This window comes from Medicago truncatula, chromosome 5 (assembly GCF_003473485.1).
Source record: "Medicago truncatula cultivar Jemalong A17 chromosome 5, MtrunA17r5.0-ANR, whole genome shotgun sequence".
Taxonomy (NCBI): Eukaryota; Viridiplantae; Streptophyta; class Magnoliopsida; order Fabales; family Fabaceae; genus Medicago; species Medicago truncatula.
Window position 1 is genome coordinate 44,476,205 of NC_053046.1, and position 23,066 is coordinate 44,499,270.

General features: G+C 34.6%; 3 protein-coding genes and 1 non-coding gene across 5 annotated transcripts; 2 read left to right on the forward strand and 2 right to left on the reverse strand.

The window, feature by feature from the left end:
* Positions 1 to 295: 295 nt before the first annotated feature.
* On the reverse strand, positions 296 to 2,414 carry LOC11425299 (ATPase WRNIP1). Its single transcript, XM_003618042.4, has one exon. The coding sequence runs from the start codon at positions 2,245 to 2,247 to the stop codon at positions 592 to 594; it is 1,656 nt and encodes a 551-aa protein (XP_003618090.1). The 5' UTR covers positions 2,248 to 2,414; the 3' UTR covers positions 296 to 591.
* A 3,236-nt stretch (positions 2,415 to 5,650) lies between these two features.
* LOC11421785 (pentatricopeptide repeat-containing protein At3g22150, chloroplastic) lies at positions 5,651 to 8,473 on the forward strand. Its single transcript, XM_003618043.4, has one exon. It carries the CDS (start codon positions 5,693 to 5,695, stop codon positions 8,177 to 8,179), a length of 2,487 nt encoding a protein of 828 aa, XP_003618091.1. The 5' UTR covers positions 5,651 to 5,692; the 3' UTR covers positions 8,180 to 8,473.
* Positions 8,474 to 8,590: 117 nt separating this feature from the next.
* TRNAN-GUU (transfer RNA asparagine (anticodon GUU)) lies at positions 8,591 to 8,663 on the reverse strand. The gene has a single exon. It is a non-coding gene; the product is annotated as a tRNA-Asn (tRNA).
* Positions 8,664 to 15,896: 7,233 nt separating this feature from the next.
* On the forward strand, positions 15,897 to 21,127 carry LOC112421972 (protein FAR1-RELATED SEQUENCE 9). Of its 2 annotated transcripts, none has more exons than XM_039834348.1 (3): positions 15,897 to 16,002; positions 17,459 to 18,942; positions 20,611 to 21,127. In XM_039834348.1, the coding sequence occupies exons 2-3, from the start codon at positions 17,464 to 17,466 to the stop codon at positions 20,776 to 20,778; spliced, it is 1,647 nt and encodes a 548-aa protein (XP_039690282.1). In that variant the 5' UTR covers positions 15,897 to 16,002; positions 17,459 to 17,463; the 3' UTR covers positions 20,779 to 21,127. The 2 variants fall into 2 exon arrangements, with proteins under 2 accessions (XP_039690282.1, XP_024640172.1); XM_024784404.2 differs by lacking the exon at positions 15,897 to 16,002 and adding an exon at positions 16,025 to 16,522.
* Positions 21,128 to 23,066: the final 1,939 nt, after the last annotated feature.

Here is a 23,066-nt window from a genome sequence, read left to right on the forward strand (position 1 = left end):
CAACAGACTTTCCTTACACATTCATACAGTACAACACTACACTGGGTAGAAGAAAAATGACACATTATCAGAAAAACATCGTGAAATTCCACTATTTTGCACTTATAGGTAAGCGAAAATGAAATAAACTACGTTTTTTCATTTCCCTAACTTTCACCAAAAATCTCAACAATAGAAAAAGTCCTCAAAGAATTAAAGGCAAAGAAAAGTATCGGAGTCAATGAAGCTCAAGAGCTTACACGACGTGTAAAATTCTTTACAAGATGATAGATATTTCAGAAATGCTTTAAATATATTAACCAAAAACTGATATTTTATCCAACGCATTTTAATTACTCCAAGAAATTACATTAACTCACTACAATCCCCTATCCAAGCAAACTCTAGGAGTAAGTTCATCAAAATGAGCATTTAATTGAGTCAAAACCTACATCATGTGTTACACTTGCCTTAGATAGCCATTCTCCAACCACTACTTACCTATACTACACACTTCTTTGCAATGACAAAAAGATGACAGTGGAGAAATTTGTGAGAAACAAAAAAGAGGAACAAAATAACACAAAAACTCTCATCTGGAATTGAACATTTTCATCCATCAAACTCGGAGGGATCCCTGTCAGGCCAATGAAGGAATTTGAACCCTTGAAGGGAGGGTGGCAAGAAGCTCTGTGTTGCGGAAGGGTTGTCAGGAGTATATATGTATCCCTTCCCATACCCAACTTCCTTCATTAACTTGGTTGGTGCGTTCCTGAGATGAAGAGGCACCCCCTCATTCTGTCCAACGGATTCCCTCACGGCCTTCTCAGCAGCTCCCATTGCTCTATAAACTGCTATAGATTTCGGAGCCAAAGCCAAGTAAGCAACACACTGTGCAAGAATCACATTACACTCAGGCATTCCTATAAAATGACAAGCTTGATAACACGAAACAGCTTGATTAAGAGCTAAAGGATCAGCCAAACCAACATCCTCACTTGCAAACCGTACAAGCCTACGTGCAATATAAAGCGGCTCTTCACCTCCCTTTAACATTCTTGCCAACCAATAAATCGCTGCATCAGCATCACTACCCCTCATAGACTTATGCAATGCACTAATCAAATTATAGTGTTCTTCCCCAGCTTTATCATAAGCAAGATGCTTGCATTGAAGCGCCTCCTTTGCATCCTCAACACTAACACTAACAGCAACATCCTGACATTCTTCACTATCATGTTCCACTCGTGCAGCCGCATTAACACCAGCAATCTCCAACACATTCAAAGCAACGCGAGCATCACCGTCGCAATTATTAGCTACAAAATCAACCACATCCTCACCAACACTAACATCAACTTTACAAGAACCAAAACCAAGACTTTTCACCAACCCTTTTTCCGTGTCATTAACAGCACGTTTGAGAAGCAAAATGAGGTGATGTGGCTGAAGAGGGTTAAGAGTAAGAACACGGCAACGCGACAACAATGGTGTAATCAAATGAAAAGAGGGGTTTTCAGTAGTAGCACCAACAAAAACAATACTACCATCTTCAATAACAGGTAAAAATGAATCTTGTTGAGATTTATTAAACCTATGAACTTCATCAACAAACAAAACAGTAGTTTGATTTGTTTTAACTCTAACTTTTCTAGCTTCATCAACAGCTTCTCTAACATCTTTAACACCGCTCGTAACCGCGGATAAAGATACAAAACGATACAAAGGTGAATCTTTTGTTGTTGATGATGAATTAACAATGGCTTTTGCAATGGTGGTTTTACCTGTACCAGGTGGACCCCACAAAAGGATTGAAGGTAGACGTTTGCGTTGAATTGATGAACGGAGAATGGAGTTTGTTGATAAGAGATGATCTTGTCCGACAACCTCGTCGAGTGTTCTGGGTCGGAGTCGTTCGTACAATGGTTCATGAGTTTGAGGTTGTTGTTTCATGGAAGTTGGTTTGAAGAAGAATGAAGGTTTGTTTTGTTGTGTTGGTGATAGCTTCGTTCGTTTGTTTGGTTCTTCTGTTTGTTGTTGTTGTTGTTCTGCTTGAATGGGTTGTTGTGGGGTTTGGAAGAAACGATCGAGTTTGGGTTGAAAAGCAGAAGAAGGAGAAGAGGAAGGGGTGTGAATGGTGGAATTGGGGGGTTTATGAGTAAGAATCCATTCAGTGGCTTTGACAGTGGATTTACCACCAGTGGCAGCTAAGGCTTGAGCGGCTAACTCATCAGGAAAACCCATGCTCAGAAGCTGTTGCATCTCCATCTTTCTGATGATGATGATGATTCTGTGTATTCTTCTTCCAACAACTTATTACAAACCAAACCAAATCGTCTTCATTCTTAGTAAGCTTTGTTTGGCTGTGTCACATTTTAAGTTTAGCTTATAGATAGATTAAGTTCATATTATAAATATTAACTTACGAGGGTTCAATTTTATTATCTACTTGCGAAAGTCATTTAATTGATGATTGAATTGGCTTATCAAATCTAGCAAAAAGCAAATAACTTATTTTATTTTAGAGGAGTAAAACCCAAAATTATACACCATAAGTTTATATATATAAAGAGGCATTTTTCAATAATCATAAACATAAACATAAATAAATTGTGTTTGGGTACGCACTAAAACATTTTTTTCAATAATAAAATAATTAATAATTTAAAGAAAAATCTTTTTATGTATGTATCAAAAATATATTCATTTATGTTTGTGACCATTGTTAAATATCTTTTATAAGGTTTTTTCTTTAAATAATATTTTTATAAGTTACTTCCTTCGATTTTAAATATAAACAAAATCAAAATATATTTGTCCAAAATAAAGACCAAATACTTTTTAACTCTTGTTTATATTTAAAATTATGTTTTTTTATTCAAACAAAGTTTTAGTGTCTTCCTATCTTTATTCTTATTCGACTTTTCGTATCATCATTGCATATTTTAATACTGTTTCGGGTTTTTTTCTTAATCAAATAGCTTTGGTTCTTTCTCTCTCTGATAGACAGGTAGAGACATGAATCGTTACCCTTGCCATGTCTTCATAGACTTTAGGTGCAAGTCGGGGATCATAGCCAGCCGATGTCATTAGTAGAAGCCAGATTGCCCAATGTAATCAGCTTCAAATTCAATCCTACAAATTATGAAATAAATTGGGTTGAGAACAGGCATGAGCAATGTATTTATGAAGACAATTTCAACTATCAGAAAGGAGCATTCGACCAGAGTATTTTAATCCCATGCTCCAAATAAGATGCAAATCAAAATGAACCAAAGGAGCAATGTCAAATCATGGTTAGATAGTTATAACATAAACTTCAAAAATTGACATTGATACATCCACATACGAGATAAGGACACAGATCATGAACCTATAAGGCATTGGCCAAACTAGTCCCCTACCCACACTATCAATGCAATCAAAACTTTATGGTCTTATTTGTCCATTTAATTTAATCATTCTAGTTGGTGTTTCAACTATTTTTCAATGTTACTGTTATATGCATGATTTAGTGTCATTTTAGAGTGTATAGTAATTGGAGGGTTTTTTAAGTCTGAAATGCTGAGACCGATACTAACTTAATCTGACATATTTAGCCTGCTTGGATTCCCTATACTTCTTATCTTCATGTCAGTATGGGCTAGCAGACCCTATATCCACCCACTCATTCAAACAATATAACTGAGTTGGAATGATGAATGATCGATTAAAGAATGGTACTGGTTTTGTTTCTGATGGGAACCATAGCAAAATATCACAATTTTGTTGCTCTAATCCAAACTGAAATTCATGGAACAATTTATATTAAATAACTAGTGTTTTTATTTTGTCAAGATATTTATGTTTCAAGTATAAAATGTTTAAAATAAACATAAGAAATATTACTATACACATAATTTGCTACAAACCAATTAATCAAAAATGAACATGAAGGAAAATAGAAAAGCAGATGAAAATGATGGAAATGTGTGTATTATTGATGATATAGGAAACAGTTAAATAGTGTTTATACTCTGCCATTTGAGCAAATTTTAGTTTATTTCACGTTTAAAAAAATATATATCTTCAATTTCAACCTTGTAATTTGAAGATTATTTGGTTTTGAACCTTTGTGAAATTTGATTGTATAAAATAGATAATATTAACACGAGGTAAACCGAAATTTGATGCACATGAAAGAAAACAGAAAAGCAGATGAAATTGATGAAAATATGTATTATTGATTATAAAGGAAGGAATTAAATAGTGTTTTACAGCAGCCTATTTGAGCAAGTTTTGGTTTATCACCTAAAAAAAATCTATTTGGATTCTGGTCTTATAATTTGAAGATTTTTTGGTTTTGGATCTTTGGAAATTTGATTGTACAATGTAGATGAGATGGCAGGGGGTAAACCAAAATTTGTTAGGCGGCTGAAATCAATAAAACATACACTTTAACGGGACGCTGATTTTGATTGTAGCTAAGAGTTATATTGATTTTGCTATATGGTGGAGAAATGTGAGTTTTTAATTTTATTTTTTTATAAATTTTCCGTTAACTATAATGTGTTTGGTTGTTTCATGCCTTGGCCATTTATATGCAACATGAAACAACCAAAAACATATTAATAGAAAAGTAGTTAAAAACTAACATTTCTCCATGAGACAGCATAATTACTATAATGCTTAACTCTAACGAAGCTCGGCGTCTCTTTAAAGTGTAACTTTTATTGATTTAAGGTGTCCCTAACCAGCATTCTTATGCCGATTGGGTTTTATCCCCATTTAGATTTGGTCAGGCCGCTGTGAAGACCATCAAAGGGTGGAGTTTTTAGGATTATTATTTGAGTATTAGAGGAAAATTATGTTAGTGAAGCCATATTGGTGTATTGAAGAGGAAGAGTGACAAAGGGTAAAATGCAATTCAACGCGAAGTTGCCTTGCCTTGCCTTCACTTACATCTGCTTATGAAAATATGCAAGAAGGTTGCCCTAGAGTTTGTAAGCATGAGAGCAACCAATTACTCTAGCAAGAATATCACTAGAAAGAGTGTATTGAAACAAAGAAAGTATGTTTTGGAATGGACAAGAAGTTTATTTTTGAAGCTTGAAACTGGTTTTTGGAACTGATTTTAAAGTATGTTTTGGAAAATTCGATTTCATACGTCTGTTAGATAATATAAAAGCCTCTTCTGCGAATCACAATGCTTTAGAACACCTTCGTGAAAATTTGGTAACGCGACCAAATTTTGCACTATCCGCAAAAGTTACTACTGTTATTAACAATACAATTGGTTAGAAAAATTAGCTAAAACAACCAACCGGCATTTATACTAATGGTTAGAAAACTATTCAAATGTATTATCACTAAATCTTTGTTTGGTATGTAATATTTGGATTTTTCTTTCTTCGTTTTTATGTTATTAAATGAGCAGTATAGTGTGACACAAATGATAGATACTTGAGTCTCTTAATCATTTAGTCTAGAATCCAATACTTAACCGGTGAATATGAAAAAATGATTATTGGATTTTGGTGGAATTTTTTTTTTGAAAATTTTGTAAGTAGCAAATAAATTTAAAAAAAAAAAAAGACCAAAACAAAAAATAAATCTAGACATTTGTCCCCTTAAACGCCACGTGGAGTTAAAAGAATGAAAAGAGATGAGGAAGTAATGTTATATGTTACTGCTCGCTCCTTCCTTACTCAGTGACTGAATAATAAAGCAAGCAATGAATGAAAGCAACGCGATAACCAGAATCGGAACTTCACCAATCATTCCTCTTCCAATTTCAACAACACACCCCCCAAATCAAATTCACACCCTACCAAATCAAAAACAAAAACAAAAACAAAAACAATGGAACAAAGCTATCAGCACAAGCATTCGTTCACGTCTCAGCAAACTCTGCCGCGAAGGTCAACCTCATCTCGCTCTTCATCTTCTCGATTCTCTTCCTCGTCCTTCCACCGTCGTCTGGAACTCCGTCATCATCGGCTTCATCTGCAACAACTTGCCTCATCAAGCTCTTCTTTTATACGCCAAAATGAGATCAAATTCTTCTTGTTCTACTTTTGATCCTTATACATTCTCTTCCACTCTTAAAGCTTGTGCTTTAACTAAAGATATTCTTACTGGAAAAGCTATACATTCTCATTTTCTTCGTTCTCATTCGAATACTAATACTGGTCCTAGTAGAATTGTATATAACTCTTTGTTGAATATGTATGCTTCTTGTCAACATGAGTATGCACTCAATGTGTTTGATGTTATGCGTAGGAGAAATGTTGTTGCTTGGAATACTTTGATTTTGTCGTTTGTTAAGATGAATCGTTATCCTCAAGCGGTTGAGGCATTTGCTAATATGATTAATCAATCTGTTATGCCTAGTCCGGTTACTTTTGTGAATCTTTTTCCTGCTTTGTCGAAATTGGGTGATTCTAGAACTGTGAAGATGTTTTATGGGTTTATGAGGAAATTTGGTGATCAGTATGTTAGTGATGTGTTTGTTGTAAGCTCTGCGATACTTATGTTTTCTGATGTTGGTTGTATGGATTATGCGCGAATGGTTTTTGATCGATGTTTGAATAAAAATACTGAGATTTGGAATACTATGATTGTTGCGTATGTTCAAAATAATTGCCCGGTTGAAGCGATTGATGTGTTTATTCAAGCGTTGGAGTCGGAGGAGGGTGTATGCGATGATGTAACTTTGCTCTCTGTTCTTACTGCTGTTTCACAGTTGCAGCAAATCAAATTGGCTGAACAGTTTCATGCATTTGTTATAAAAAGTTTGCCGGGTTCGCTGATTATAATTTTAAATGCTGTAATGGTTATGTACTCAAGGTGTAATCATGTTGATACTTCGTTGAAGGTTTTTGATAAGATGTTAGAAAGGGATGCTGTTTCGTGGAATACTATAATATCTGCTTTTGTACAGAATGGTTTTGATGAGGAAGCGCTTATGCTTGTGTGTGAAATGCAGAAGCAAAAGTTTTTGATTGATTCTGTTACCGCAACTGCCCTTCTTTCTGCAGCTTCTAACCTTAGGAACTTGTATGTTGGAAAGCAAACTCATGCTTATCTGATTCGCCGTGGGATACAGTTTGAGGGCATGGAGAGTTATTTGATTGATATGTATGCAAAATCCGGCTCGATTAGGACTGCTGAATTGTTGTTTGAGCAGAACTGCTCAAGTGATAGAGACCAGGCCACATGGAATGCTATCATTGCTGGTTATACTCAGAATGGGCTCAATGAGAAAGCTATTCTCCTTCTTAAACAGATGTTGGTGCAAAACGTAATACCAAATGCAGTGACATTGGCATCCATTCTTCCTGCTTGTAGTTCAATGGGAAGCATGGGATTGGCTAGGCAACTTCATGGATTCTCCATTCGTCGTTTCTTGGAGAAAAATGTTTATGTGGGAACTTCCTTAACTGACACGTATTCCAAATGTGGTGCAATTAGTTACGCTGAAAATGTCTTTTTGAGAACACCTGAGAAGAATTCAGTCACATACACCACAATGATGATGTGCTATGGTCAGCATGGGATGGGTAAGAGAGCTCTTACCTTGTATGATTCTATGCTGAGATCTGGCATTAGGCCTGATGCAGTTACTTTTGTTGCCATCTTGTCTGCTTGTAATTATAGTGGATTGGTTGACGAAGGCCTTCAAATATTTGAATCTATGGAGAAAGTACATAAAATCAAGCCCTCAATAGAACATTATTGTTGTGTTGCAGACATGTTAGGGAGGGTTGGGAGGGTGGTTGAAGCCTATGAGTTTGTCAAGGGATTGGGTGAGGATGCTAACACCATGGAAATCTGGGGATCTCTTCTTGGGTCTTGTAGAAATCATGGGCATTTTGAATTAGGAAAAGCTGTTGCTAAAAAATTGCTGAATATGGGAATGGATAAAAGAATGGCAGGATATCATGTTCTGCTCTCGAATATTTATGCTGAGGAAGGAGAGTGGGAAAAAGTTGATAGAGTGAGAAAGCAGATGAAAGAAAAAGGTCTGCACAAGGAAACGGGATGTAGTTGGGTTGAGATTGCTGGGTTTGTAAACTGCTTTGTATCTAGAGATGAGAAGCACCCTCAAAGTAGTGAAATATATTATATGTTGGACATGTTGACTCTAGACATGAAGTATGCAGGGTATAAGCCACAATATAGCTTAAATTTAAATACGATTTTGGATTCGGATGAATGAATTGAATAATTATCACAAGTTATTTCGAGATGTGTTGGTTTCTTTGTAGTAGACAGTTGTCACGAAAGTGAGCTAGGCTCATCGTTAAGATAGTCACAGCCTCACAAGATCTATTATAACTGATAATAGTTTCATGACCTGCATAAATTTATTCTTTGTACACCACAACAGCTGCTGGTTTGAAACTCTTACTCGGGGTTTTCATTCATTTGAAACAGTTTGTAATTTGTTAACAAAACAATCAATCCATGTATATTACCATAGTGCAATTGGTTACTTACAAATTTGATGATACTTTCACCTCCAATTCATGAAACGGAAGTTATACATAGCTATATATTTAAACGAAAAAGATGGTTTCATTTATGATTTAGATGATTCATGAATTTAATTTTTTTTATTGTAAAAAACCGCTAGAAGGAGGGTTGAACCTCCGACCTTGTGGTTAACAGCCACACGCTCTAACCAACTGAGCTATTCCAGCAATTCGTGAGGTTAATGTTTTATTTGAAATTTAATTTTGGCGAGACATTAACAACAAAGGTATGACGGTAAAAGAAAGAAATATAGTGTGCTTCCACTTATTTATTCCCTTCTACTACATGCTAACTAACTATGCTGAATACAGGGAAGTGTCATACATAGTATTCTAATGTGTTTTAGGCGCTGAGTACAGAAGTGTCGTAGTACTCTAATAATGTGCTTGAGGCATCGACGGTTATCAACAGTATTGCAACTATGTCGGATTTATTATTGATGATTGTATTAATTTTAATGTGTTTTTTCACGGTTTAAGTTTCCTGCATGTGTTAGGCATGAGGTTAACCAAGTTGTCTATTATTTAGCTCAATACTCTCTTCATAATCCGGACTATATATGAATTGAAGGGACTCCATCTTATATTTCTGCATTCTTGAAACTCAATTGGGGTTGGCGGTTGGTTTGAAACATTGGAGTTTATGTTCGATTGTCTGACCTTCATTGATTAAATTATCTTTAATGTAAAAAGAAAAAAAAAAAAAAAAAAGAGAGAGAGAAGTGACATTGTATTCTCTCCAAACATAATTGAGTTTTTCTATTTACACCCCATGTTTTTCTAGTTACACCCAAATTTTCTTAAAAAAAATTTATAATATCAAAATTGCCCTTTTATATAAATTTTCTTAAAACCCTAATTTTATTCATTGTCAGTGAGTTTCACCTTCTTTCCCCCCATAAAGCGATCGATCAAACAATTTGATGTTCAATATCAATCTCCATGAAAATTAAAGGGTGAATCAAAATATTTTTCATCCATACTCAATTGGATATAAGTAAGTGAATTTCTTCTTCTATTTGCTAGTTTCAATTTTTTTCCTTCAACTGCACTGATGCACTGTAAGATTATGGTTTTAATTTACATTGGCAAGGTTAACTTAAATTCAGTTTAAGTAGGTTCATGTAAACTAAGTTTACATGAACCTACTTAAACTGAGTTTACATGAACATACTTAAACTGAGTTTACATGAACCTACTTAAACTGAGTTTACAAAATTGCAGAACTGTGACTCGCAGAACAAGGAAAACACAAAATCAGAACTGAGAACCCATAACAAGAAAAACACAATTGATTGAAGAACAACACTTGCTAACCTGATTTGCTTCGAATTTTCTTTGAAATCATGAATGGACGTGAGAAAGTATGGTTTTGAAAATCTTCGCAGAACACAATCGATCTGTTGGAGAATTATGGTTTTGGAAGAAGGGTTTTGGGGTGTAACCAAAAAAGAAGGAATAGGCTTTTTGAAAATCAAATTTTATAAAAGGATAATCTTGTCATTTTGGGGTGCAACCATGATTAACTAGGGTGCAAGTAGAAAAACTCAACATAATTAAAGTATCTACACAATATAGAATTTGGACATATAAGTGATTCAATACCCGCTGAGTGATACGGATTGAGTTTTTTTTTTATCTTAAAAAACAATTTTGTTTTTAAGAAAATTTTAAGAACTAATTTTTGTTTGTTTACTATCATAAAACTTTATTTTAATTTTAAATTAGAATCTCTTACACTCAAGTTTCTTGTTTTTAGATGAAAAAAAAATAGATTTTGGAAAAGCTAATAAGAATAGCTTTTATTTTTAAGATTAAAAAAAATAAATTTACCAAAATAATTTTTATTTTTAAATCTAAAACAAATACCATTAAAATTGACTTTGAAGCACGCAAGAATATTTGTTATTATTATCCTTTAAAGTTGACATTGAAAAACTTTCGACTTAGTGGATTGAAATTATTTAGATGTGATTATGAAGAAGATGAATTTTATAGTATGAAAATTGTTTTTTTGACATAGAAAACTTCATAAAGACACAAGTAAAATACGTTAATGCCTCTAGCGGTAGTTAACTACCGTTGGTAGAACCACTGGCAGTTAACAGCCGTTGGGGCTCAGCGGTAGTTAACTGTCGTTCTTTTTTCCCCCAAAACCAGAAAAGCCCTACCTCCTATTCACTCATCACCTTACATCATCTCCATACCATACCTCAAAAAAATCTCATTTCAAAAATTGTGTCAAAATCTTGGTTCTAACTCATTGTTGATCGATTGCTAGAACGTTTCCACGCACAATATGCATCAAAGAACATGTATTTCAACGTTAAAATCCATTACATTTGATTGATTTTTCTGGTTTCTTTTTTTTGTACTGTCACGAGCTGTAGCGGCAATTAACTACCGCTGGGTGTGAGCGGCTGTTAACTGCCGCTGGTAACTTAGAGATTTTTTCAAAACTTCATTTGGCAGTTCTACTGCCAAAAAAAAAAAATCACAATATTTTTTTCTTTTGTTTTTTTGGTTTGTTTATGTTATTAGATACATGTTTACTAATTAGTTTACAAATAATATGTTGTTTATTTATAGATATGGTTGAGAATGTGGATGATCCGGGTGATCGAAAACCTAGTGTTGTCGATTCCGTTAAGGTTGAAGCTCCCATTAAGGTCGAAGCTTCCGTGAAGGTTGAAGCTTCCGTTAAAGTAGAGGCTTCAAGCGTCAATTCCGATGTGTGTAAACTTCGTGACAACGAAGTGGACACGGGTCATTTCTTTTCGACACGAGATACATGAAAAGATAAAGAGGAATTGATCGGTTGGGTCCGTCGACAAGCAAATAGGGCTGGATTTACGGTTATCATTAGAAGATCTTGTGAAAGTAGAAATGATATGTTGGAGTTGGTTTGTGAACGGAGCGGCGATCACAAATTACCGAAGACAAAAGTGAAGCATGAAGCAACGGGATCAAGAAAATATGGGTGTTTGTTCAAGGTGCGTGGATATGTCGTGAGGGAAAAAATGCTTGGAAATTGGCTATTCTTAATGGCGTTCACAACCATGAGATGGTGCGGTATGTAGCAGGCCACCTTCTTGCCGGAAGATTAATGGAGGACGACAAGAAGATTGTACATGATTTGACCGATTCTTCGGTGAAATTATTTTGACTAATTTGAAGAAGAAAGGGAAAGAGTCCATCACAAATATCAAGCAAGTCTACAATGAACGTCACAAATTCAAAAAGGCAAAAAGGGGTGACTTGACGGAGATGCAATATCTAATCTCAAAGTTGGAAGATAATGGATATGTTCATTACGTAAGAGAAAAACCGGAAAGTCAAACCGTTCAAGACATATTTTGGACTCATCCAACATCGGTAAAGTTGTTTAACACTTTTTCGACTGTTTTGATAATGGATTCCACGTACAAAACCAACTTGTATAGAATGTCATTATTTGAAATAGTTGGAGTCACCTCAACCTATTTGACATATTCGGTTTGTTCTGCATTTATGACGTCGGAGAAGGAGGACAACTTTACTTGGGCTTTGCAAATGTTGCTTAAACTTCTTGAACCAAATAGTGATATGCCTAAGGTGGTAGTGAACGACAGAGACCCGAGTATGATGAAGGCCGTAGAAAATGTTCTCCCCGATAATAGTGCAATACTTTGTTATTTCCATGTTGGCAAAAATGTTAGATCAAGAATCATCACCGATTGCAAAGCTAAACAAAATGTTGTTGTGGTGGATGGGTAAAAGAAGATTGTCGACGAGGAGAGTCATAGTAAGTTAGTTGATATCATATTTGATGCATGAGAAAAGATGTCACTTTGTACTCCGGGTTGGGGGATCACATGTCTAGACAAGCCATGAACTTTATTTTTGTGGAAGAAGCGCGTGCTAGGAAAACCTTGTGCATCGAGAAGAAAACTTGTGGTTGTGTTCAAAGGACGTCGTATGGCCTACCATGTGCATGCTTCATTGCTATGAAAATCGGTCACAACAAGCCCATTCGATTGGATGAGATACACCCGCATTGACATAAGTTATATATGGGTGAAGAAAAAAGTAATGAAGATTTGTTTTTGGTCGTGGAGGGGTGGCGTGATATCCAAGAACGTCTCGAAAGAGTTCTGTTCCAAATGAAACTAGAAATCAAAGAGGGTATGCGGTTGTTAGTGTTTCCGGAGATCACAGTGTTGTCACCACCTCCAAAAAAGGTGTCAACCAAAGGAGCTCCCAAAAAAATCAAAACCACACGTAGGATCACATCTAAGTGGGAGACTTTGATTCTCAACATCCGGAAAGTCAATCTTCACCACGAAAAAATCTTCACAACCTAAAAGAAAAGGTGCTCACATTGGCATTTCTCCGGTTCCTAAGCCTAGCTTGGTTTCAAGAAATTACGATTCATCGAATCCTATGTATTACATGCCAAAATTCATGAGACCATACATTGAGGGAATTGTGGATGTTATTGGTGACAGACATTGTGGGTTTAGGGCTATTGCCGAACGCGTGGGTTTGACGGAAGAAAGTCATGTTATGGTGCGGAGAGCACTTGTTAAAGAGTTGAAAGAGCATACGAACAAATACATCGAGGTATATGCGAGCGCGGACCGTTACAAGTACATTTTGGATGGATTGCATCCTCCCAAAAATCCTAGTAGCTTTGCACCTCTCGACAAATGGTTGACATTGTCGGATATGGAACACATCGTTGCATCTTGTTACAATAGGCCGGTGGTGGAGATGACTACCCTTGATTTTAGAGTCTCCGAGACTTTTTTCCCACTTAGAGGTGCGCCTCCGGTTAATCCGAAAAGCAACATGTTTTGCCTTGGTTTAATCCCAAATCATTTTGTCATTCTTTCATTGAAAGATGGTTGTCCACTACCTCCATCATCCACGGAGTGGAGAAATCATAGGAGTGATGAGGCAAAAACATGGGATTATGAATTCTTGGATCAACACGATCGTTTCCAAGCACTCATGGAGATTGAGGACAAAGAGAGACCGGTTCCACCAAAAAAACCAACAAATGAAGACAATCCAATTATGTTTGATGACACTCCGGTTAAAGGAAACGAAGAATTTGAAGATGTTCTGGAACATTTAGATGATTTGCTTTTCTTAGATGAAATATGACACTTTTTGGTCGGTGTTAATCTATTTTTTGGTCGATACGCATCGACGTATTTTTTGGGATATGTAATGTAATGACCAATTTTTTGGGTGATATGTAACCAACCTTTAACTAATTATATATATATATATATATATATATATATATATATATTTGAGTTTCGCATTTATTAGTAATTAATGTACATTACGTGTAATGTGTTGCATAATGTGGAAAATTTGACGGATTTCAAACAATTGTGAAACATCAACGCATTATCGGTTTTGTGTAATGTTACCGAATAATTGATAACCTATGAAAGGTCGATGTTTGTGATTGCTGGATGTTGTTGTTTCGGTTTGATTTCCTCCAGAATTGACGTTTAAAATTATAGGTAAAACAAGACAAATTTCCTGGGCTGGTTCTGTTAACTGGTGTGAACGGCAGTTAACTGTCGCTGGGGGAAATTATGTAAATTACTTGTGTCAATAGGAAGTTTCCCATGTCAGAAAAGCAATTTTCTTACGGTATTGTGGCGAAATGGATCATGTAATGTGTAGCATATATGCTTGTCAATGGTAGCCCTCCCAACCGATGAATTCAATTTGAAAAGGGACCAGCGATAAGGAGACCTCTATCTCCTTTTCTTTTGTTGATTGTCGTAGAAGGATTGGATGTTATGCTAAATGCAACCAAGGAGGTTGGTCTGTTATCTGGTTATAAATCGGTCAATCAAAGAAAGTTTGTGTTTTTGATATACAATTTGTGGCCGATACATTGATTTTGGAAGAGAAAGTTGGGCAAACCTCATAACTCTGAAGACTAAACTTATTCTTTTTGAGGTAATATAAGGTCTCAAAGTATTTATATATATATATATATATATATATTTTTTTTTTGGTCTAGACTCAAAGTATATATTTAAAGATACATATTTAAGAGGTAATATAAGGCTAAAAATATATGAGGGTCAAATTAACTACTAGATACATATTTAAAAATCAAAATGACTCATAAAAGATACGTTTAAGTTTATTTTTGTAATTTAATGTATATAAAGACTAAAAAGATAAAACAACACCTCACACATTTAAAATTTTACAAACAATTCATTCATCACATCGGTTGGTTCTACTAGAGTATTATTACTTTTCATTTTTTGAAACACTACACATTGAAATGCATAACAATTACTATAATGAAGTGTTAAATTACATACTACATTGTATATATTTGAACAAGTTCAAAATGTTAGTCCGGGCACCAACCTCTACACCAACATGAATAGATCCGTCCCTAACCAAATCTAAAACAAATCTTATTAAAGTAAAAAATATCCGACATAGATTTTAAATTGTTGTTGTGCATTTTATACCTTTACTGTGGAAACTTGGTGTCCGTCATGAGAACTGATTAATTTGATTGAGGGACCAATCTTGCTGGCTGACCAAATATAGAAATTGTTAGCACCAAAAAATTGTGAACATGGGATTTAGAGATGAGCATGCTCCTAAGACTCAGAGCTACGCCACCAGATCAACCATTGCGGTACACCACCAAATCAACCATTGTGGTTACATTCCACTTAAGTAGCATAACAATGGTCAATTAATTTAATTAATAATTTTATCTACTTTCAAATAAAAAATAATTCAACATCTTTTAAATAATATTTCAAATATTGACTTATTTGTTTCAAACAGATAGAATTCATTAGATCACTATGACATATTTTTATCAAACATGCACTCATTTGATATCAAACACTACTTGCATTGACATGATAAAAGTATCAAACTAATTGCATAAGATATTTTTTATGGTTAGGTTAAAATATCATACTAATTGCATTTGTATGATAAAAGTAGGGTATGTTTCTTTGAAACGAATTTGGTGATAGAATGTTCGATTGCTCATGCATAAAAAAATTCAAATTACACTACTTGCATTGACATGATAAAAAGTGTGGTAAATTTCTAACAAATTAATAGAATGTTCATGCATAAAAAATTCAAAATTACTCTATAGAATTTAGTGATGACCGCAATATGTAATGCAACATCTGTAACGATCGAAATCGAGACAATCTTAACGCGACCGCGATCGAAACAGCGGCCATTGTTTAATACCTTGAATCTAAAGTAATTTTTATGATACTAGCTAGACAAACAAAAAAAGTTTCAGATTTTTTTTAAATAATCTTTTAAAAAATCCCAAAATTGTTTTATTTGAATGGAAACGTATGATAAATTCATTAGTAAAAATAGATCATTGTCTGTGGATTGATAAAAAAGAAAATAAATAAATAAATACACTTATTTGAAGAAAGACGCAGAAAACCTCGGAAGATCAATCTCCAACGAAATTTCCCTACACACAAAGGTATGTCATTGCATTCGATTCATTCATTCCTCAAGTAACTTGGAACACTGTTATTTCATTTTAGGTTAATATTTTCACTAAGTGAAATTAACAACACCCATTTCTTAAACTTGTTCAATTTACAAAGGTATGAATCAAGCTGTATAACTCAACCACTTTCCTATATGCTATAATCTATTTTCATAAGCTGTTTTGGACGATTGATTGGATTAACACCTTATATTTATAGTCAGTGGCGGAACTGGGGTTGGCAAGGGGGAGCCACCGCCACCCCCATTGTATACAAGAAATTACTATTATACCCTTCAGTAATATGAGTAATCCCAATTCTACTTCATTTCCTCTTTCCCTTTCTCTTTCATCAGAAACGCGATTTTCTGACCAGACCACACCACCGCCGCCGCAATCACTCTCACCTCCTTCTGCATCCATCAACGTCGCATCCTCCTCCGTTTTCTGTGTGTTGATTACAGAGTTATCTCATCTCTCTCCATAAACCCTAATTGTTGTAAATTATAAGGTAATGTGAAATTGAATGTAATTTCGTTCAATTCTGATTTTTCTTTAATGATTACATGTTCTTTTGTTGATTTCAATGAGTTTTCCATCTGTTGTTGTTAAACCTAGTTGATTAGTGAATACATGTCTTGTTTGCTGTATGAAATGTTCTGTGAAATGGGTCATCAAAAAATTTATGAAAGTTTGTGTCTTTACGCTAAAATGGTGGTTGGAAAGTGATTTAGTGTATAGTTTGTTTCATGAGTTTTGCTTTTGATTTAACTATGTTATGTTTTTGTTTTAGTACTATGCTGTGTTTTTCAATGTTCTTGGTTTAGGAACAATAACAAATGTTGTTTATTCAAAGCAGTGTGATGAAAAGCCTCTTTTTCCTTTGCATTGAATCAAAGCCTGCTGTTTATCAAATGTTGTTGATGCAGCATGAATCGCAGTTACTTACAAACGCGGCGATATCAAAAGCCATGATGTCGCAACTCACATTGCGGTCAAATAATGGCTGCGTTTCAATTTTTATGGCGGCCACCCCAAACATTTTTGTCTGGCTCCGCCACTGATTATAGTACAAATTCATACCATCATAAGTGCTTATGTATCATAAGCTATTTCTATAGCAAAACATAGAATTGAGTTTTTGTTTTTTTTTTGTATATCCTATAAGTTGTTTTTGTAAGCTATCTTGGAGAACTTATGAAAATAAGCTGAAACATGCTTATATAAAATGTCATAGGCTGTTTTTATAACTTCTCCCCAACAGTCTCATAAAACTTATGCCATTATATAAGCTCAAATAAGCCAATCCAAACATGCCCTTGGACAACTTATGAAAATAAGCTGAAAAAAAGCCTCTGAAAAATATCATAACTTGTTTTCTTAGGTTTTCGTTTTCCCATACTTATTTGTATAATAATAATACTGATCACAATCTCCCACTCTGCAGCACATATGAGCAGTACTCGACAACGAACCCTTGGTGGCGGGGGTCATCAAGTATTAGACTATCTGAAGCGCATGCGAGCAGAGAATCATGCTTTCTTTTATGCAGTCCAGAGCGACGTTGATAACGCGGGTGGGAATATATTTTGGGCTGATGAGACATGTAGAACAAACTACTCTTATTTTGGGGATACTGTTATATTCGACACAACCTATAAGACTAACCAGTACCGGGTACCATTTGCCTCTTTCACTGGGTTTAATCATCATGGTCAACCTGTTTTATTTGGCTGTGCTTTGATTCTCAATGAATCCGAGCCCTCATATATATGGCTATTCAAAACTTGGCTTCGTGCCGTCTCTGGACGCCCCCCTGTCTCCATTACAACAGACTTGGATCCTGTCATACAAGTTGCTGTTGCCCAAGTTCTTCCTCCAACTCGCCACCGGTTCTGTAAATGGAGCATATTCAGAGAAAATAGAAGCAAGCTGGCACATTTGTATCAATCAAATCCTACTTTTGACAACGAATTCAAGAAATGTGTTCATGAGAGTGTGACTATTGATGAGTTTGAGTCTTGTTGGCGCTCACTATTGGAAAGATACTACATCATGGATAATGAATGGCTTCAGTCAATGTACAATGCACGACAGCATTGGGTCCCCGTCTACTTGCGGGGCAGCTTTTTTGGAGAAATACCTTTAAATGATGGAAATGAATGTTTGAACTTTTTCTTTGATGGACATGTGAATGCATCCACCACATTACAGTTGTTGGTTAGACAATATGAGAAGGCTGTATCAACTTGGCATGAAAGAGAACTAAAAGCAGATTTTGAAACTTCCAATAGTAACCCAGTTTTAAGAACACCGTCTCCTATGGAAAAGCAAGCTGCAAGTCTTTATACGAGAAAGATGTTTATGAAATTCCAAGAGGAGTTAGTAGGGACTATGGCAAATCCTGCTACGAAAATTGAAGATTCAGGAACTATCACCACTTATCGAGTTGCCAAATTTGGAGAAAACCAAACATCTCACACTGTCGCTTTTAATTCTTCTGAGATGAAAGCTAGTTGCAGTTGCCAGATGTTTGAATATTCAGGAATCGTTTGTAGGCATATATTAGCAGTCTTCAGAGCTAAAAATGTTCTTACACTTCCGTCGCACTATGTGTTAAAACGCTGGACAATGAATGCGAAAACTGGTGTCGTGTTAGATGAACACACATCTGAATTGCCTAACAGTTCACGCGAGTCTGCGACAGTATGTTACAACCATTTGCGTCAAGAAGCAACCAAGTACGTGGAAGAAGGTGCTAAATCAATCCAAACATATCATGTTGCAATGAAAGCTTTGCAAGAAGCTGCTAAGAAGGTTTCTACCCTAAAAAAGCAGATTATTGGAACATCAGAGGTACTTACAATAGCCAACGGAGACAGGAGTGAGTTGCTTACAGGAAATGAAGATGTTTCAAGCTATCAATCTGTGGTTAGTTTCTTTGAACTTGTCATCTTTCTATAGATTGTAAAGCATTAGGTAGGATTTCTCACTAGGGAAATCATATAAGAGTCTTTACTTGATGAATTCTATACCGAGCTGCTTCCAAGGAACTATACTTTTACTGTATTATTTTATGTGTTAAAGCAAACGAAAATTAAAATTGTAGAAAAGGAGGGGGAAGGAGAAACTTTCCCCCTTGTACAATTGATAAGCAGGGACTTGGAAATCATTCATCTTGTTTTCTAGGTAATCATTTTCTGTGTTGCTAAAATCAACTGCACCGATATTTGATATTTTTCTTTGAAAAAGGGGAATGAGCATTCTTCCCTTTAAACTTCAAACCTTTTGCAAAGTGGTGCCACACTGCCACTGTCACCAACTTTAAACCCATTTCAACAAATCCTCAAACTTTACAGTTTATATAATGTTCCCCTGGACCCTTCAAACTCTAATAGTATCCTTTAACCCATTATCTCAAGTGTGCTTAGCATGTTACCATTTGATCCATCCATCTAATGATATCTTCACCATGTGTTTTTCATGTCCCCCTATCTCATTCATTGTCGTCTAGGTTTAAATAAGTTGCAATTTGCTCTTCACCTATCAAATTTGAAGCCCTTGTAGTGTGAGCCTGTTAGCTTGGTAAACATGTTAGAGAGTCTTTTTCTAATAGTGTCGATAACAGAGAACTTTGTCTCCTTTTGATATTGTTTATTTTGATGTTTGGGTTCGTATTTGTTTTCCCTCTATTTTTGGATTTAGTTATTAGATAATTTTGATTGGTGTTTTATCAAAAATCATAGTGTACTTGTATCACTCTAATGAAAGATCCTTTTGAATTATTTGAAGCCTTTCAAACTTTATGTTCACAAGACCCAACATGGGAAACTAATTCGAATTCTATGCATTGGCAATGTGAAAGAATACATATATTTTTTTTTTTTTTTGTATCGTTCAGCTTCTTTAGGACTTCTTATGGCCAATGTTGTTAATGGGCTGTCATGGTGGTTTTTGTGCCAGAAGCCTCATGCAATTTATTAAGTGCCACCCACTATAGGTTGCAATCACACATTTATATTGAGGAATTTTGGGCATCTGCCACAAACTGCCTTCAGCCTCTTATACCATTGTTATTAGCCCAGTTGTCCCTACACCTTGTCATCTAGATGACACAACTTAAACCTTATGTTTCAAGGCTGATGCATCTTTTAACATTTTGGGTCACATTGTTTTCACAGTATATTTGATTAATTGCATGTCCAATTCCATTATATAATTAAATACAATATTTTCAAATTATTCAACTGATTGGTATATTTGGTCAACTTCAACGATTAATTGAGAATAATTAAAAGTTGAAGGTGTCTTTTTGCTAAATATACACTGTTCATATTATATGATTTTATTTTATGTGAACAACCCATATTCCATATGTTTTGGTTATTAGAGTTACATAATAGACCATTTATCTTCTTTTGATTTTAAGACTACAATGATCTTTTTTTCCATCTCCTTTCAATATTGTAAGGAGCTGAAAATGTATTGTCATCCAGTAAATTTGTATTGAGCCTGTAGTGTTGAAGTTAATCAAATTTTGAGATCATTCTTCCGTAGTGCCTGTTGAGGCGCCTGACTTTAATGCCACTCATGCAACAGGCAGAGAAGCAAAAGAAAATCCGAGAGTTGACTGCCGAGTTAGAGACCACAAATCAAAGATGTAATGTTTATAGGGCAAACTTGCTGGCGGTGTTAAAGGACATGGAAGAACAGAAGTTAAAGCTATCAGTGAAGGTCCAAAATGCAAGACTTAGTATGAAAGAGTGACTACATCAATTACTGATAGGTTTTAGACTGTATCTGTCTAGTTTGATTTATGTTTGATTTGTATTAGCTTATTATGTTGATAACCTATGTGCTATCTTATGTATATGGTTAGAGGTTAAATTTAATCACTGTGCTTAATGCTTATTATGTATTTATTGATATGCTATAATTTGATTGAATATTTAAGTTTCACGACAAGTTTTCAATTAAGGACATTGTATTATTGAATTCACAAAAATGCTGACAACCAATGGAAGAGAAAATTAAGGGTCATCCTTATACCTGATTTTTTGATGTATTGGTTTGCGTCACTTTTACCGAGAGTATAATATATATATTTTTTTGCTTAGACTAGACATGATATTTATTGATGCAGGATGTGAACAGGTTTTTCTGCCATGTCATTTGGTGAAGTCTGGAGTTGTTCTTTGTTATCCAATTCATTGTCTATATGGCCGGTTGGTTTGGTTAAAATTGTCCAGATTCAGGGTGTATATGACTGAGTTGTCGAATTGTACAGATTGGCTAATCCGGACAATCTAGACTTTAAAAAAACTCAGGTTTTTACACCTTTGAATTGGCCAATCCGAAAGTGTAAAATGTTTCTAACAAGAACAATAATGGCGATGTATAGGGGGCACGAGAAATTTTCTTTCTGCGAGGATGTAACTTTTCTCTGTTATTACTGCTGTTTCACAGCGGCAGCAAATCAAATTAGCTGAGCAGCTGCATGCATTTGTTCTAAAATTTTGCCGGTTTAATCGATTATAATTCTCAATTCTATCTCTGTTATGTACTCGAGGTGCAATCGTATCGATACTTCGTTTAGGGTTTTTGATAAGATGTTCGAAGGGATACTGTTTTGTGGAATACCATAATATCTCCTTTTGATGTGTGGCAGACATGTTAGGGAGAGTTGGGAGGGTGGTTGAAGCCTATGAGTTTGTCAAGGGCTTGGGTGAAGGGAAAAAAAAATCAGTAGAAGCATTTAAGTTGTCTATAATTCCAAATTCTATAAAATTTTCAATCATCTCATCCAAACACACATTTACAAAAATGTGAAATGCAATGATGATCTCTAATAAATTGCACCATACATTTGGACAAAACAATTACTTTATAATAAACATATGTGCATTTGCAAACTGCTTTTTTCACCACAATTTTGTACATTCATTAACTGTATTTTATATGAATTTTTATTCATCTAAATATAATTTTCTAACATTTGATAAATATAATTTTCTAACATTTGATAAATATAATTTTCTAAATGGTATCCTCATCCTGAATTCTAATTGATAAAGAGGTTATCTTGTTTTTGTACCAAAAAAAAAAAAAATATTATATTGTTTATATTTGTTGTAAGTGATAACACCATACATGTGATGTATTCATTGTTGATTATGATAGATATTAAATTTTTTTAATAGAAAGCCATTCATCTTTTTCATATTAAGAAATAATACGCAAACGTACAAATTATGCATGATAATTACGCTGATGAAATGTAAATAACTCACTCTTTACATCGTCAGGTGATTATTCCAATTTTCTTAAATTTTCCTTAAAAAAAAGTAATAATTCCAATTATTTATATGGACTACTTGAGAAACAACTGTTAGTTATAATACAATTATATGTTGATATAACATATAATTATGATCAGAATTTTCAACATTCTTTACTTGAGTTTCGGACAAACTTCTATTCATTCTAAAACTTTTTTGATATTGAATAAATACAATCTATAACCGGTAATCTCATCTTATATTTTAATAAGATGAGAGATTGATATGTTTGTAATTTTCAAAAATAACGTCACTAAGCATATGACACAATCAAAGTTGAGTAAAATGAAATTTATCGTTTTCTATTAGGATGATCATGTTATATCTCTATTACCTATTTTATTAATAAAAGTAAAATTTTCAAATTTATTGAAAGTGGGTTCATATAGTTATTTTTCATCTCTGAAGAATTATGGGTCCTATTTCAACAAAGTTGAAGTTATAACAGAATATCCTAGGAAAGGACACGTTTAGGCTAGTTTAGTTTTCTTAATAGATTGATCAGTTAGTAGTCACAAAGAGAAAGTTTGATTGAGTAATAAGGTTCATAAATCCTAACAATTCAAGAGTCTTACTTCCAAGATGTTGGTGTTTGCACTGGCTCGAATATGATAAAATAGTGGAATCATTATAAAAAAAAAATGTTAACAAAAACAAAGTAAATATTCTAAGAATGGATAGATTAATTGACACGGGTTTGCTTCAAAAGGTTTATTA

Bases quoted from the DNA above. Each gene is read 5' to 3' on its own strand.
- LOC11425299 (XM_003618042.4), bottom strand. From the start codon at position 2,247: ATGGAGATGCAACAGCTTCTGAGCATGGGTTTTCCTGATGAGTTAGCC.
- LOC11421785 (XM_003618043.4), top strand. From the start codon at position 5,693: ATGAATGAAAGCAACGCGATAACCAGAATCGGAACTTCACCAATCATT.
- LOC112421972 (XM_039834348.1), top strand. From the start codon at position 17,464: ATGAGCAGTACTCGACAACGAACCCTTGGTGGCGGGGGTCATCAAGTA. The intron at 18,943-20,610 runs GTTAGTTTCTTT...CTCATGCAACAG, and splicing joins TTTCAAGCTATCAATCTGTG to GCAGAGAAGCAAAAGAAAAT.